General features: G+C 48.3%; 1 protein-coding gene across 1 annotated transcript; it reads left to right on the top strand.

Moving 5' to 3' along the window:
* Positions 1-1,195: 1,195 nt before the first annotated feature.
* Positions 1,196-16,606, top strand: LOC135816087 (adhesion G protein-coupled receptor L3-like). Its single transcript, XM_065329457.1, has 14 exons — positions 1,196-2,683; positions 5,365-5,667; positions 7,601-7,848; positions 9,073-9,252; positions 9,642-9,736; positions 10,275-10,698; positions 10,922-10,970; positions 11,365-11,471; positions 11,828-11,940; positions 12,968-13,239; positions 13,543-13,609; positions 13,790-13,938; positions 14,579-14,730; positions 15,668-16,606. The coding sequence occupies exons 1-14, from the start codon at positions 2,560-2,562 to the stop codon at positions 16,214-16,216; spliced, it is 2,832 nt and encodes a 943-aa protein (XP_065185529.1). The 5' UTR covers positions 1,196-2,559; the 3' UTR covers positions 16,217-16,606.
* Positions 16,607-16,883: the final 277 nt, after the last annotated feature.

The following is a 16,883-nucleotide window of genomic DNA, read 5'->3' as shown; positions in this document are numbered from 1 at the left end:
ACTGCAAGACAGCACTCAGTACTGTACTGTAGTCATGTACTAGTTTTCGCGAGGCGTTTGTCGCGCTGGAAACGGAGCGTCTCTGTAAGTTTGTATCCCTGGTGATATTACTGGCGAGCACTGTGTAACTATAACTTAGCCTATTATACTGAGTATAACAGTTACTAAATACTAAGTCTTTATACAAGACAGCGGTGCTCTTCACTACATGCATCATTGCATGTACATGTACTTGTACTTGTACATGTATCGTCCTTCAAGCACAATCTTCCTCGGCCTACTCAGAGTCATATCAAGCTCAAGCCAAGGCTGACGAGGCGTCCCGACGCTGACTGTGCATTGAGCAGGGAGTGGTGCTTTATTGCAGGTGTGCCGAGTCGAAGGTTCGATGGACTTCTCGTGTGCTCTGGATCAGTGGATGGCAGTCGTGAGTCGGTCAAGTGTCAAGTAAGTCGGCGGAAAGGCGTGAGCTCCTGTGTGGGGAAGCAGACCAGGCAGTCGTATAAACGACTCCCATGGAGTGGAGCAAACCCTTTCCTATGCTACAAAAGTCATTTTACATGACTTGTGCTAGATGCTATGTATGACCAGGTGGCATGCATGGTAATGTATGCTAATGTATGCTGGCGCCATCATAATAATTATTAGTTCAATGATGTCTACATGATTGTATACAATGCGTCACTCCGCTTACTTCAAACTCAAGTCTTGCTTCTTCAGTTCTTGGTCGCATAAACCGTGGAACAGACCATGGTAAACAGCTCGACCATCACCATGATCACCATGATCACAGTCTTGCACATGCTGTCAGTCACAGACATGATGTATGATGTAGTCATTGCAACAGTACAGTCATTTCAGTGTTATTCAACTTATACTTTTACATGCTGACATTGCCATTGGTGGTAATCAGGGAGTCGTATAGGTATACGACTCCCTGGTGGTAATGTTGTTGTAACACCGCGCCATGTCAGTCAGGAACCGGAATGCGTCCGCCGCGAAGTGTGTCACTTGACTTCAGTACTTACACAGCCAACATGGCCAACAAGAGACACCAGTCCATGGGATATGGACCAAGTGCCACAGCGAGGACTCCTGCAGTTCGGCACGTACAATGATACATTTGGCTATCCGGTAGGTGGCATCCCCATGCTCCAAGACGCTGTGTCCACCATACAATGTTAGCTCACTGGATCAGCAAATCGTACTACAATCATGTATATCACGGATCACCGAAGTGATAGCAAGAAAGTGAAAGACTTGTAGCTGAGATTCCACGTTTATCTCCCATGCGCGGTTTGAGAATTTGAGATACATGCATCCTGGTCAATACCATTGACTTTCAAACACTTATCCTCTCTTCCCCTGGCCACTTTTCCGATCTGCTGCATGCGGCCTGATCGAGATTGGCGAAAGCCGATTCTGAAATGAAAGCTGTTCGTTTCGAAAACGTGTAGGCGTTCGGCCCACCGTCGACAGGACTGGGCGACCACTTTGATGCAGCTCTGACAGCTTTTGGACAGCTAAAGCTTGGGATCAACGGCTGAACCATGGCCAAGGGCACAAAATGTCACTCTAAGGTCGGCTGAGAATCGCAGTCAAGGCCCAAAAGTGTGAAAGAAAACGTCCTTCTACTAGTGTCAGTAGTACAGGCTAGCCATGCCATCCGATCCAGCTGAGAGCGCAGGCCACAACTAATAATCATGATGATATTATAATATCACACAACAGTGGACACGCTACAGCCCACTCTACTCGTTGGACGTGTCCATACCTGCGTCCTGGGGCACTAGCCGGGACATACCGTATCAAGCAACATGTAAACTGACCTCCAACGCACCTGCATGTGCGCTTGGTTGTTCTCTGTTTTTACAAAAACACAACGCCCAGCCTCTGCTACGGCATTCATTCGTTTCGGCCAGCCTGAGAATGGAGATGGTTCTGCTGTTGCTTTGGTCGTTCGCCTTGTAGAGTGGTCCCGAAGTCCTTACACATGGTGAGTGGTGAGAGCCCAGTCCTCTCTTTTCCTTCCGCTAGCTGTTGTGTAATCTGGTCTCTTCCTGGTGTGACGGTGTGCTCGTGGGTGAGTTACCCCGACTCGGTTCGAGAGTCTCGGAATTTTGTCTACACACAAAGCCAACCTCCAGCTCTCTCAGTCGTACGAGGCCGAGGACCAGGGGAGTTTGAGTAAAGACAGCTTGAACTATTTGGAAGTAAGGTTGTTGGTCGCTGAATTGTGAAGCTCAGGCGCAGTAGGGAGGCCCGCTTTGCGGTATGCTGATACTCCCTCAAGCGTTTGCGGCGAGTGCTTGTGGATCGAAGTAGCTTACGCACTTCCCAGCTTCACTGCAACATTGACCGGCACAGCTAGCGGTGGAGCAGAATACGGAAACGTGCTGCAGACTGTGCTTACGGCCCATCCGAAACTGGAAAGAATCGACTGGATTTTCGAACACAAACGTTCGGGCCACCGCGACGCAGCTGAGCTCGGAGTCATCATAGTTGTCAGTAGTAGTGGATTTGTGCAATCCTCAGCTGGACGGAGGCAGCGCCGTGATCATGTCTATATGTAGCAGACTACAAGCAGTGGCTGCGTGCTACCTGATGGTTGCTGCGACGGTGTGGATCCAACTACCACTCCAAGCTGTTGCGCAGGGAGATGCCAACAATGGCGGACAACCATGTGAGTACAACAGTCAACATGCATTGTACAATCATGTGCATGATATGAGCCAGCGACTACTGTGACGTGCATGCAGCCATACATTCACTTACTTATCTGTAAGTGCAAAGCCACTACTGCCTACTGGCAAGTAATTAGTTCATGCGGATCCTAGGATAGCGGATGTTCTATGTGCTGTGGCTGCTAGCTATGGTATGGTATGGTAATAAATAATAATAATATAATATGGTATTGATTTATTTGAATTCGGTATCTCAACAGTACAATGTACAACTTGGGAAGATCCGAATGACATAGATACATAAACATAAAAGTGGAGTAGGTGCTACAGCGGATCATTTTATCGCAGGTTGTGGGACTAAACTAATACCAGTATGCAAGTACACAAGAAATAAAAGCTGAATAAATATGTCTGCATGACATTGGAGAAAAGCACCAATTAGAGCATGATTGTGCGTTTGTGCACAAAGATGTCTGAATCTTACCCTTAGTAAAGGCGGTACTCCTAAGCTGTCAGCTAGCATTGGTGTACAATCATGGGATGGGGAATGCAGCGGGCAATGTCCCTGAAAGGGTCTTGTTTTCCGTCAAACTGTGAACCATCCCACCATGGTGAAAGCCTCACACGGGTATCTGGCAAGGGTGCCTGTGGAAGTATGTTTGCTGCATTAGAGAATGGTCCGTGACCCAGAATATGTGTGCTACTAGTGGGTGCAGTGACAGAAAGAAAGTAGCATCAACTCTGGCATCGTGTTGGAATCATGAGGCGCAGAGCCTTGTGGTGGAGTAGTATGTCCGGCAATTTTGAAGCAAATTGATTTGCGGGTTTGAACCGGCACCGCCAGGTTTCTATGCTGTCGCCCGATGTGCAGAGGCAGCTAAGATACCTATTTGACCATTGATGGTCAAAAACTCGCCGTCATCATGGCGTGTGTATTTTGCTACTAGTACTTCAAAGCAATGGCACTGTCTTTCATTGCAAGGAAAGGTTGGATCCTCTGTGCCAACAGTCTGCTTGTTGCGTTGGTGTTAATGGGTTGAGATTTGAAAACAAAACAAAACATTCAGACACATGCTCCGTGTGTACAAGATTGTGCAATTGCACTGCAGTATTGTAACTGTTGCTGTTGTCCATTTCTCATACAGTGTTACAATAACTGCATTGTTACTTTCCCCCCGGTTACACGTGTAGATGGGTCGTCTGCTCGCAATATGCATCGACAAGCTGATACAATCAGCCACCCACTCATGATTCGCCAGTGCATGGGTATCAAGCGACGGTGTTGTCAGTGTGATTGGCACAGTATTGACAATGTCTGTAGCCAGAGGGCCTAGCTACCAGTTATGTCGTGGCGTGTCTATAGAGGTACACGGTGCAGCAGCTGCCCGTGTACAAGGTCGAGTGTGTGCGTTCATCATGCAGTCATGTAGTCGCTTGTCCTAGATAGTCCTGGGAGCAGATAGTCCTGACTCCTGGGAGCACGGAGTCCTAATGAGATGTTCCTTATCAGTGAATCCAACAAGCTACCTATAGACCTGTGTGTGTATGGCTGGATGTGGTGTGTGCATCGACATACGCATACTACTACTTGACGGTTGACTAGCCTAGGAGTAGGAGTAGGAGGACTTTGAGTCTGATACCTGACATCAGATTGAGAAGGCTGCCAAAGCAGTCGTGAAATGTTGTGATCTCTCGACGATGACGTGACACCAGTGTCTCGAGCAGATGAGACAATACACCAGATCTTGTCTAAACCGTGGACCTGCTGTTGTTTGCCGAGCCTGCTTCTCATGATCACCGATGTGTGGGCGTAGGCTCATTATGACGATGCTCGCCAGGAGGCAGGGAAATGCGTCATGCGTCTCCTTGTTAGATTGGTGCTGTGTGGACGTGTGGTCGTCCATATGTGGTGAGGTGATGTCATCACGATGTCATCACGATGTCATGAACAATCTGGTCCTGCTTGACAGTCCTGGACTCATGGCTTGACGGGGATGGCATACAGTGCATCAGAGTGACTGTATGTTGACTTATGTATTTCATACAGTTTTATTGATTTCTCCTCCCACATTACATACCGGGAATGTGTAATTCCCAGTCACAAAGGGGAGGAGGAAAGCCAACCACGGCTGATAAAGCATATAGAAAAAAAGACGAAAAAAATGTTACTAGAAGCCGGGGAATACTAGCAAAGTGAAACAATGGGTTTCCTCCGAGGCATTTGAAAAGAGAGCTTGACGGAAGAAGGAAGAAAAGACATGCCAAGAAAGAAAGAAAGAAAGAAAAATCCGGATATACCGGTAATAGTATGATACCCAGGGTCGTAGGACACGGTCCAGCCGGTCTGGCTATGTCCAGACCTAAGGTCGGGTTCTGTCCAGACCTAAGGTCTGGTTCTGTCCAGACCTAAGGTCGGGTTCTGTCCAGACCTAAGGTCTGGTTCTGTCCAGACCTTGTTATGAAAAAGGTCGCTGACTTAGCCGATTTTTGACTTTTGGCCAATTATGTTTATCTCCAGCCTGGTATCCCATTTGGCCGGACCACCTGTTAATAACTTCTGTCCCAAGAGAGCATAGCAATGCTTGTATACACATACACTCATTGTACATAAGATTATGGTCTGAATGTGTAGCTGTATTCGATATTCGGTTCTCCGTTTCTGTGATGTCATCCCTTCCAGCTTTCAACCCTGCTGTCTGGTGCTGGGTGCCATTAAGTATCTCTGAATGCTCCGTAACCTGTGGCAACGGTACTCAAACCCAGACCCAATCATGTGACTTAGTGAAGAGATCGCTACTGGAGAGAGACGTGGACACGTGCACTAGAGCTGTGAGCAATGCAACGGCTGGTCTCGCTGGCTCACCTGAAACTGCCAGTGTTGGTAATGGCAGTGTTAGTGTGGCGGATGTGGTGTGCTCAGAGCAGGATGTTGGCAAGCAGCGCACAGTAGTACAGTCCTGCTCGGCAGGAGATTGTCCTATAGGTAAGCTAGTACAGCTGTATAGTGCACTGTTATCTGTAACTGTGGAAGAGGAGGACATGTACTCCCCCCCCACACACACACACCATGTACCATGTACCATGGCCCCCCCCCCCCCCCCCCCCCCCACACACACACACCTCAGACCTGCCCATCGCGGAAGCGATGATAGCGCACAGCTATGTTAGACATAGCAACTTGTGCTGGGAGTACACCATTCAACAGCTTGCAAGGCTGATGAATTGACCGCCACTAATTTCAGCCTGGTATCCACCACACAGCTGATTGAAGTGGCTTTTTCTGGCCAGTGAATCCCTACTTTTTGGTCTTTTTCATTTTTTTACACACACACGCCACACCACGTACTCCGGCATACACTGGCTGTTGGTAACCACCCAGGAAAATGAAAGAAGAACTAGGAGAATGAGAAAGAGAAGAAAGACGTGTGCGACCCCCCCCCCCCCCCCCCCACACACACGTACACACACACGCACACACGCGCAGCCTGTCGCCTTCTCCTTCCCTGCTCAATTTGGAGGTGTGTGTATGTTGATCCAGAGTGGGAAACATTGCGATAGCTAAGAGTACTAGCCACCACACTGTTCCCTCTCAATGGCTTGCCCACCTACATGTACATGGAGGGGAATACATGTATGTATGTATGTATGTATGTATGTATGTATGTATGTATGTATGTATGTATGTATGTATGTATGTATGTATGTATGTATGTATGTATGTATGTATGTATGTATGTATGTATGTATGTATGTATGTATGTATGTATGTATGTATGTATGTATGTATGTATGTATGTACATGTATGTACAGTAAGATCGGGCGCCGAAGAACACCTCGCCGAAGAACACCCAGGCTGGAAAACCGGCAAAATTTAAGAACAGTCCAGGCTAGAATTATCAAATTTAAGAACACTAGATCTACATTGTACGTAGATCTACATTGTACATGTATGGGAGGTGAGTACATGTCATGTACACGTGTAAACAGTAACTGCTACATGTACAGTCATTCCCATTTACGACACCCACTAGTTTAGAAGTACTACATTGCACTACATGTACTTGTACATGTACATGTACATGACAAACGTCATGACGTCACTCGACTCGCCGCGCGCGTGTGAATAAGAACGGTCTGGCTAGAATCAAAAATTTAAGAACTTTCCTAGGCTGCGCTCGAGCCCCTGCGTTCTTCGGCGCCCGATCTTACTGGATGTATGTATGTATGTATGTAGGCAGCTCATAGATACTGGGCTCAGGGAATGGGAAACCATTGCTTAAATTCTCCCCGTGCTCTGGCGAGTACACGTGCCGATTGGTGGAGTTGTTCTGATTGAAATAGACACTACACGCCATCACATAGTAGCCTAGTATCAGTACGTGTGTTGTCTCACTGAACCACTGAACCACTGAACCTCGCACAGAGCATACCTGGACCATTACATTACCCCTTGCTAAGTTAACGTTCTGCCAGGCTGCCCATGTATTGGGTGTTTTGGTGTTAGGCTGACTGCCTAACCTTCTTTCCTTCTCTCTCTCTTATCTCTCTCTCTCTCTCTCTCTCTCTCTCTCTCTCCTATCTCTCTCTCTCTCTCTCTCTCTCTCTCTCTCTCTCTATCTATCTCTCTATCTATCTATCTCTCTATCTATCTCTATCTCTCTATCTCTCTCTCTCTCTCCCTCCCTCTCTCTCTCTCTCTCTCTCTCTCTCTCTCTCTCTCTCTCTCTCTCTCTCTCTCTCTCTCTCTCTCTCTCTCTCTCTCTCTCTCTCTCTCTCTCTCTCTCTCTCTCTCTCTCTCTCTCTCTCTCTCCTATCTCCTACCGTTTTCAGACTTTATCTTTCCTCTTCTAACTGTCAAAGCTTGCGGCAGAATCTGACTGACTGGAATGTATTGGTTGTGTATTGTCTTATTCAGACTGTCAAGCAAGCAACGACAGCAATATCAACTGGCCCCGGGTGCCGGTGGGTCAGACTGTCCAGCTGCCTTGTCCCGCTGTGCCCGGCTATCTCGCACCGCCGAGAACCGCTCCAGATGGTAATGCTGTGGCCAGCCGTCGCTGTGTGCTGGATCAGAAGACCAGCCTCGGGGTGTGGCAGCAAGTGGACGTCAGTAGGTGCGGCCAGGACTTGCAGTTGTATTTGAGACTGCAGCGGCTGAGACAAGTAAGTGCTGCTGCACGTCATATTTCGTGAAAGGTGCAGCCAATAGCTCTGGATATTGTTGAAAGAGGGAAACACTGTGAAGATTGAGGGTAGTTGTGAGTTTTGGAGCACACAGAACACATTGTTGTCATCTATGATCTGCAATCAACCTTGTGAACAACGCCCTCGAACATAACAGCAACCCGTGAGTAACGATAGAAGCTAACCTCACGAATAACGACACTTCTCTTGTGCACGGTCGAGGGTCATCATTCACAAGGTCAGCTGTACTTGAAAACACCGTCATTCCGGCAACAGGCTCTCAGCTGCACCAAATAAATAACTTTGCCAATATTTCGCCCACTGGGCATCATCAGGGCATTGAGGAAGGGGAGGCAAAACACGAAAGAGAGCCTGAGAGCCTGTTGCCGGAATGGCGGTGTTTTCAAGTGCAAGAAATACGCTGCAATGGAGTTTGGGAATTCTGAAGAAACGTCAACTGTACTGCATGGTAAACATACTCCAGTCTCTCTGGAGGCGTGGGTTCAAATCCCACCGCTGCCGCCATTGTAACACGCATATTCTGAAAGCACACAGCTACGGATTGTAAGTTGCTGTTCATTCATTCACATGGAGGAGAAGAAGACAAAGGCAGTGCGAGTATGAAGACAAAGGCAGTGCGAGTATGAAGACAAAGGCAGTGCGAGTATGAAGACAAAGGCAGTGCGAGTATGAAGACAAAGGCAGTGCGAGTATGAAGACAAAGGCAGTGCGAGTATGAAGACAAAGGCAGTGCGAGTATGAAGACAAAGGCAGTGCGAGTATGAAGACAAAGGCAGTGCGAGTATGAAGACAAAGGCAGTGCGAGTATGAAGACAAAGGCAGTGCGAGTATGAAGACAAAGGCAGTGCGAGTATGAAGACAAAGGCAGTGCGAGTATGAAGACAAAGGCAGTGCGAGTATGAAGACAAAGGCAGTGCGAGTATGAAGACAAAGGCAGTGCGAGTATGAAGACAAAGGCAGTGCGAGTATGAAGACAAAGGCAGTGCGAGTATGAAGACAAAGGCAGTGCCAGTATGCGCACAGCTCACTATGAATACCTACAGTGTACTATTTATGTGTTTAATACTCATCACACATGTCATAAAGTACCCATACTCCCTGTCCATACTGCATACTCACGCTAGTATCATGATATCCACAGTCTAAACTTCAGTTGTGCTGACCTGCTTCTCTACCCTACAGGATGCCTTGGGAATAACTCCCGCGACCGCTCCAGGCATCGGTGCTCGACTCCGAAACCTCACCAGCGTGAATTCACCTGCCTTCAACTTTGTCCATGTCAACCTGGCTACGGATGTCGCTGAGCAGCTAGCCAAGGTCATTGGGGAAATCCCCAGCACATCCACAAGCAGCATCAACAAGGTGAGTGTGTCGTGACAGGGCATCGCGACCTCTGCCTGGCTGAACACCGGGAGCAAATCCATAGGCATCATCCGTACTGCCGAGATTGGAAGGAGTGCACAGGAGGAAATAGGATTTGTGGGGCTAAACTCCCCCTCACGGTAATCTGGATACGTATGTTAGCCGTACTCGATCAAGATGCGTAATCGTTAAAGAACCTGTGTAGTTGGCTGATTTTCCTGTAGGGCGCACTCCACGTTAAATGAAACCTAGCTTAACCCCGACTAGCACATACTAGCACACTATGGAACATATGACTGCACGTCCTGTGGGCTTTGAAGTATCAAGAGCCGGGAATGGTATGCTTGATGTTCATAGTCTGTATCCGCGCTCGCTTTTGTTGTGTTCAGCTGGTCAAGACAACGGTGTTTGCGGTGAGCGACCTGGTCAATGTACCCCTGGACAGCCTTGTCACGGCTCAGCTTATGTACAACTCTAGTGCACGGTAAGGAACTGGCGGGTAAAGTATGGTAGCCATGTACTGTTGCCGTGGTAATCGGTCTGACCATGCTGACGGTGCTGACGGTGCTGTGTCACAGACTATCACAAGGCCACTATCCCTTAGAGATGGCCCAGAAGACATTCAAGTCAATGCTTCCGCTTCTGATTTAGAGAGTTTGTAGAGAACGCTTTTCCTTCCGGGGAAGTGAAAGAGGTAGGTTGTGTCGCTCCCAACCATTGCGAGTATCTCTTGCAGCGTTCCAAGTGAATGAGTCCCAAGACTTTGTACTGATGAACACTGAACCATGGCTGCTACCCACTCAATATGTCTAGTGTGTGTATTCACCCAATAGACTGGCAGCAAGAAGCATTCTGTGCGGGAGACGGTATGTTCACGTTTGCTTACACACCCCTCTATCATCTTCACCCATACTCCTGCGTGCCACAAACATGCATGCCAACGCACACCTGGTTCCCATGCCAACGCACACCTGGTTCCTATATTGACATGACAGACTCAGTGTACATCTGTCTCACTGCAGGCTCTTGGAGGTGGTTGACAAATCGACGAGCTCTGTAATACTACAGTCACCTAGCTCTACAATGGATATCCGTGGTGCTAACATCAACGTTCATCTGCAGTGTCTGGAGCATCGTGTCTTAGCTGAAGGCAATACCGGCTACTCATCCAGTCAAGTGTCAATGCCAAAGTTTTCTCTAACTAGGACGGTGTTTCCTGCTAACTTCCCGTTAGCTGAAAGCAGTGCAGCTATCAGTCAACCTTGTCAGGGTCGTGTTCTGCAAGTCGCAACATTCAGCAATGCAAAGCTCTTCAGCAACGGAAACAACAACACTGACGCTAGCGTGCCTGTGAGGCAGGCTGTTGCGGCAGTGTCGGTCGGCAGCCAGGTGGTGCATGGCTTGGAGTCACATGTGCAGCTGGAGTTCGCCGTTCCTGATGCCAAGGTATTGAACAGCTGCATCATGCATAGCACACAGCCCATTGCGCTGCTGCTGCTGCTGCTGCTGCTGCTAGTGGTGGTGGTGGTGGTGGCGATGGTGGTGGTGGTACTGTTTCTATGAGATCAACAAGTGCAGGGGATCATGTTGTCCAAAAAAATAATGTACTCCATTATGCAGTGGCGAGGTTGTGCATGAGATTCGGCCGGTGTTTGTGTTCTCTGCTCAGGATGCATCTGAATTCTACTATTGCTCATTCTGGGACTTCACTGCCAATGGTAAGGAAGCAGTGGGTACCGTTGGGTGTGTTGGTATGTGGAGTTGTACAGGGATAGGGTGAGTGTATGGATGAAGAGCATAACAATGTTTACTCCTGACTGTATGAGGGAGTGTGTGTGTGGGGGGGGGGGGGGGGGAGGGCTCAAGCACCTAGCTTTTCATGGCACACATACATGTGTGAGTGAATGGTGTCCATGCACCACCAGTGGGATGCAGCGAGATCATCTCATTCCATGCACTGGTGGCCTTGAAGTGGATATCAACAAAAGTAGCTCATGTGACATGGAATTCAGATTCATAAATGTCTAGCCGATGGCACCAGTACCGGAACACATGTTGCAACAGGCGCTCTCCTTGTTACTGTCTCTTCTTATGGTTGGTGTTACCATTCAGATGGTCTTGGTGGTTGGAGTCGACAAGGCATCACCGACCTTGTGTCCAACACGCCTGGTGTACACCAGTGTTCAACTAACCACTTGACCCACTTTGCCATCTTGGTTGTAAGTCACTCTCTCACACACACCATGACTGTAGTCACGTGCATGTGTACGTGTATGCTTACACCAGCATGACAAGCAGCACATTAAACTCTGGTGGTGATAACACAAATGCCGTGGAGGATCATTACTTTGTACAAATTGCCTGGAGTGATAAGTATGCTGATGATGGTGTTGCACTGTACTCGTGACAGTTATGCATCTTTGCCTGGCCTAATCCCACTGGTTCCATATTGCTGTCGACGTTGCCTTCATTGTTGCTGTTGCTGCTGTTGTTGCTTCTGCTAACTATGATATTGTCATTACCTCTGCCATGAGTCCATGATCATATTCATCAAAGTTTGTTTATCTCCACACAGGGTGTTGGTGAAGATCCAGTGGATGTACCCGTGTCCCTGTCCATTGTTTCCGTGATTGGATGTGCTCTATCCATGGTCGGCGTCATAGCTACCTTCGTCACAATGATGCTCCCGTGAGTATTGCGCCATAGCCTATACTCGCTTACTACATGTACAGTCAGACCTCGCTTATCCGGATCCCTCGCCATCCGGAAGAAAAGAGCTGGTTACAGATGTACAGCATATGTGATGGATCCAACATAAACGTAGTTCAGTTATCCGGTTCCCTAGCCTATCCGGATAATTTTTGTGGAAAACGGATGTGTGCGGTTAAGCGAGGTCTGACTGTACTAGCTGCTAAAGTTGACCTCTGACTACTATCGTAAAGTACTGTTGATCCGCCCCAACGGTACAGTACGATAACTGCACATGTACATACAATCCAGCGCACTTGGCAATACGTAACATGCTGCCTTTCCAGCTACCAGTGTCCACCCGACATGCTTGCTGTGTTGGCTGTTGCAAAAGCACTTTCCCTACCATCATACCCAGTTCATGCCCCGTGTGCATCACACTCTTCTTCCTATTACACTTCGATATCAAGCACAACACATCAACCTCAGATTGGCCACGGTGACTGGTGCAAAAACAAGGCATACATACATGTATGCTACAGCATTCTTCTGCGCCACCACTATGACACCACTACGACACCACTAAGACACGTTGAGGACTATCACGCAAATGTGCTTGCCACAATGTAGTGCACCATCCAGGGATACACTCCCTCGCACACATTCATACCCACTCACATGCCCCCCCCCCCCCCCCCCCACACACACACACGTGCAAACACACAGTGCAAGCCTCCCCCCCCCCCCCCCCCCCCCCCCAGACTGTATGCTTCTATCCAAGATATCCATACAGACACAGTGGTAACTATGCAGAGTGAGACCCGCTGGGATACATGCCGTAACTATGCAGAGTGAGACCCGCTGGGATACATGCCGTAACTATGCAGAGTGAGACCCGCTAGGATACATGCCGTAACTATGCAGGCACAGTGGCGTACACTGTATATACCGTAGCCAATAGCCATGAAGAACATTTTTTCAAACGATACTTCTCTACTCGTACATTGTTCTCGACTGTGAATTTCAGAGACACCCGTCGCCAGCTGCAGGCTAGGATCATTGCATCGCTGTGCCTGGCAATCTTTGGTCTCTTGCTGCTGTTCATCGTTTCTGCCTTCGGCTCGTTGGCGGGTGACAGCTGCCTGGCAGTTGGGCTATTTCTTCACTACTTCCTTCTGGCATCATTCAGCTGGATGGTGATGGAAGGGGTGCAGATCTGTAGACTGATCATTGCCGTGTTTTCATCGGTGTCGGCATCGTCCAACAGGATCCTGGCCATCATGTCTGCAATATCCTGGGGTGAGGCACTATTGTTATACCAGTAATGGCTGACCTGCGTATCCGTGCTGCCTGCATGCAGCACTGACCACGTTTGTATTTCTCAGTGTACATGATGCCCTGCCTACCTAATCTGTTCTATGAACCAACGTTGCGTAACACATCCCTTAGAAGTGAGCAGCATGAGTCCGAGAGGATACCGACAATGCTCGTTGCAGCTGTTCAATGCGCATTGTAACTACTTCAGTACTTCAGTACATAAGGTACCTATCTAAGCTGTGCCCTTGTGTATTCTTGCTTTCTTGCTCCTCTGACCACCAACAGGCCTACCATTTCTGATAGTGCTCATCACAGCGGCTGTATCCAATGAGTCTTATCGCCGATCAGGCATGTAAGTATCAACTACCATGCGTGGTACTAGTACAAGTATTATTGCATTACATGGCGCTGTTTGAACTGTAGTTAATAATCGTTTGGTACCGTACATGTGAAAAAATGCAGCTAACTTAATGGCCTCTCTCTCTCTCTCTCTCTCTCTCTCTCTCTCTCTCTCTCTCTCTTGTTTGCACAGTTGTTTTGTACACGGCACAGCACTGATAGTCGGAGTCATCGTTCCACTAGCTATCATGGTGCTGGTCAATTCCGCTGTGTTCGTACTGGCTCTGCGGCGTATCATTCACCATCGAGAGCGGAAACGGAAATTATCACAAGACGCTGCATGTAAGACCACCCCCCCCCCCCCCCCCCCACACACACACACATACAAACGCATCCCCCTCTCGCCACTCCTATTTTACACCAGGCAGTTCCTCTGTGAATCAGCGGAACCGCTCATGGGCGCTATGTACACAGTGTGCGTCAGCAGATTTTTTAGTGTGCGCTAATTATGCAGCGTGAATCGCTAGTGCAAGTGCACCGCTGTGCCGTGAGCGATGCCCACAACTTTGCAAATGCATCTCAACCGATGATGTAATCACATCTCAACTGATGATGTAATCGCATCTCAACTGATGATGTAATCGCATCTCAACTGATGATGTAATCGCATCTCAACTGATGATGTGATCGCATCTCAACCAATGATGTAACCGTATAACCTCTATAGGCATGTTAGGGGGGTTGTAGTACCTGGAGTTCAGGTGCTCCGCTAATGGGATACTTGACCGGAAATGAACATTACTGTTGGAAATATGGTTCAGCCATTGGCAGACCGGCCGGGCCGGGTTATACGGCCCTATCATCTGGCAAAGCAGTAGAGAGGAGAGAGAGCGGAAATCTGCTGCTAATCCAGGTTTCACGATTTGCAATCAATAGGCAGCCTGTTGGCTGGTCATTTTGTCCGTGTGGGGTTTTTCCACAGCCGCATCCAAGTTCCAGGAGACGGTCAGTGACGTGAAGTCGGCCATGACATTGTTTGTGCTGCTTGGTCTGACCTGGGTGTTTGGCCTTGCCACACTCGACACTCAGTCTCTGGCGTTGGTCTGGATCTTCACAATCCTCAACTCCACGCAGGTGAGTACCGTGCATGTGCGTTTGCTACTGGATTTACCCGTGTAAATACTGGATTTACCCGTGTAAATCGCACTGAATTTTATAAGAAATCAAGTCAAGTCACACAATTCCATGACGACTACACCATAGCTCAGTGGTTAGAGCATCGCTGGCTACAAGCGAGGGTCCCTGGTTCGAGTCCTGGTGGTGACGGTCAATTTTTTTCTTCAGACTTTTCCCGTTTGTCTCATTCCCTCAAAACCAGTTAATTCCATGAGAATTTGGACTAAATCTACCCTTTTGGACTAAATCTACCCGTATCCATTGCCAAGTAAACTATAGTGCGCAGCTCACTTTGATTATTGAAAAACAATATTCAGTGGTTACATCATTCTTCAATGGGCGCTTTCGATTACACATCCTGGACCCAGGTTTTATAATTCTCGAATGAGCAGAATGAACGGATTGCGGCAATGTAAACAAACGACTACACGTGAAAGTCGTACTTCAAGTAAAAGGTGATCACGTGGGATCCCATGCACCCTCGCGCGCGCGCACGTGGGCCTACCCGAAATGTCTGTAATCGAACGCACCCAATGAATCCTAGAAGCTGCAATCCATGACTGAATCGTTACATTCTGTCAGTATGGCCTGTCACATCCGATGACTGTTCATCATACATTGATGTAGAAGATATGCTTCCAGTTTGGGGTTCCCAGATCGTACTAGTGTACAGAATTTCACAATCTTGTTAATATACACCCTTGCTGACACCCAGGAGCTTTCAGGAGAGAGGGCATGGAGAGTATTCCGGGCTACCGCTGGTACTCACCCTGGATTAGCTGGTGATGGTAGAGGTGTGTATGGCCGCACTGTGCATACCAGTGTACTTCTGCAAAGACATGTTTATTCATAGCTCTGTGTGTGTTTGCGGCTAATCTGTTTCTTGCATTTACAGGGATTATCGATCTTCATCGTACACGTTATACTGCGCACCAAGTCCAGAGCAGAGTGGAGGAAAGTGCTCGGCTTGAAGCCGACAGATGATAGCAAGGAGGATGTGTCCACGACTAGCGGTTGGTGGAATTCCGGCGGGTGGCGACGGCTCAGTACTCTGCGGCGCACGTTCAGCAACATCAGCACTCGCAGCAACAGCTGGGGTCAGCGACGCAAGGATGAGACAATGGCTGCTGCTGGTCAGTCTGCTGGCCAAACAGCCAGTGTGACTCTGTCTCAGTCCGGAAAACTCAACGCACAGGCCAGTACGTCGACCGAAGACGCCAATGGACAGTATAATCGCCTCTCCAGCATCCCAGCTTCAACTTCAAACAACAGCTATGGTTTGTCACCGGCCGGAGGTTCCTTCTACCGAGAGGACTCCATCGATGGCCAGGCACAACAGCCGAGCCGACAAACACCGACAAGTAGCAATGGAGTTGATAGCAGGCACAGTGACCACCATTCCAGCACACCCAGTCCTAGTTCATACCAGGAAAGCGACGTCTAAGAACACGTCCTGTCCCCCCGCGGTGCCATACACAAGGTATGAGTACTAGGCATCATCAGGTCCTTCCGAGTCTACCACTTGCTACTCAACACCGGGTGCTGAAATCGAGCAGCTGCTATCTTGATGCTTTCAAACAGCACCACCGGACACATTCCCAGAAAGTGTGTGGTCTCCAGTCTCCACGTTATCTTTCCTCAGGATCTTGATCATGAAATGATTCATTTTACTGCTATACGACTTGACATGATTAGACTTGACAACCAGATTTTTATTCCATTGTACATCTTGCTGATTTCAGAATTACGGCGGCTACATGTACAGTGTATTAGTTTCTCACAGAGAATTACAATTACAATTACAGTTACATGTACTTGTACATTTAAAACTTAATGATTATACTTGCATGTGCTGAGCATATGTGTGCGTGTGTAGACCCTATACAACTCCCCCACGTGCAGCTATTGAAAACTAGTAGTGTTCTCGTCGTTAGAAGCAGGGAGTAGAACACTTTAGTAAACTACCACCCCATGCTAAGTACATCACACGCGAGGACAATGATGGAACAGCAGCAGCAGCAGCAGCTGGGTTGAATGTGTAAGTCTGGATGCACATGCACTCACGGTCCACAAGACGCCTACGGCTTTCAATCACACAGCAGCAGAATCCT

Source organism: Sycon ciliatum, chromosome 4 (assembly GCF_964019385.1).
Source record: "Sycon ciliatum chromosome 4, ocSycCili1.1, whole genome shotgun sequence".
NCBI classification, from domain to species: Eukaryota; Metazoa; Porifera; class Calcarea; order Leucosolenida; family Sycettidae; genus Sycon; species Sycon ciliatum.
This window is presented reverse-complemented; position numbering and strand designations above follow the sequence as displayed.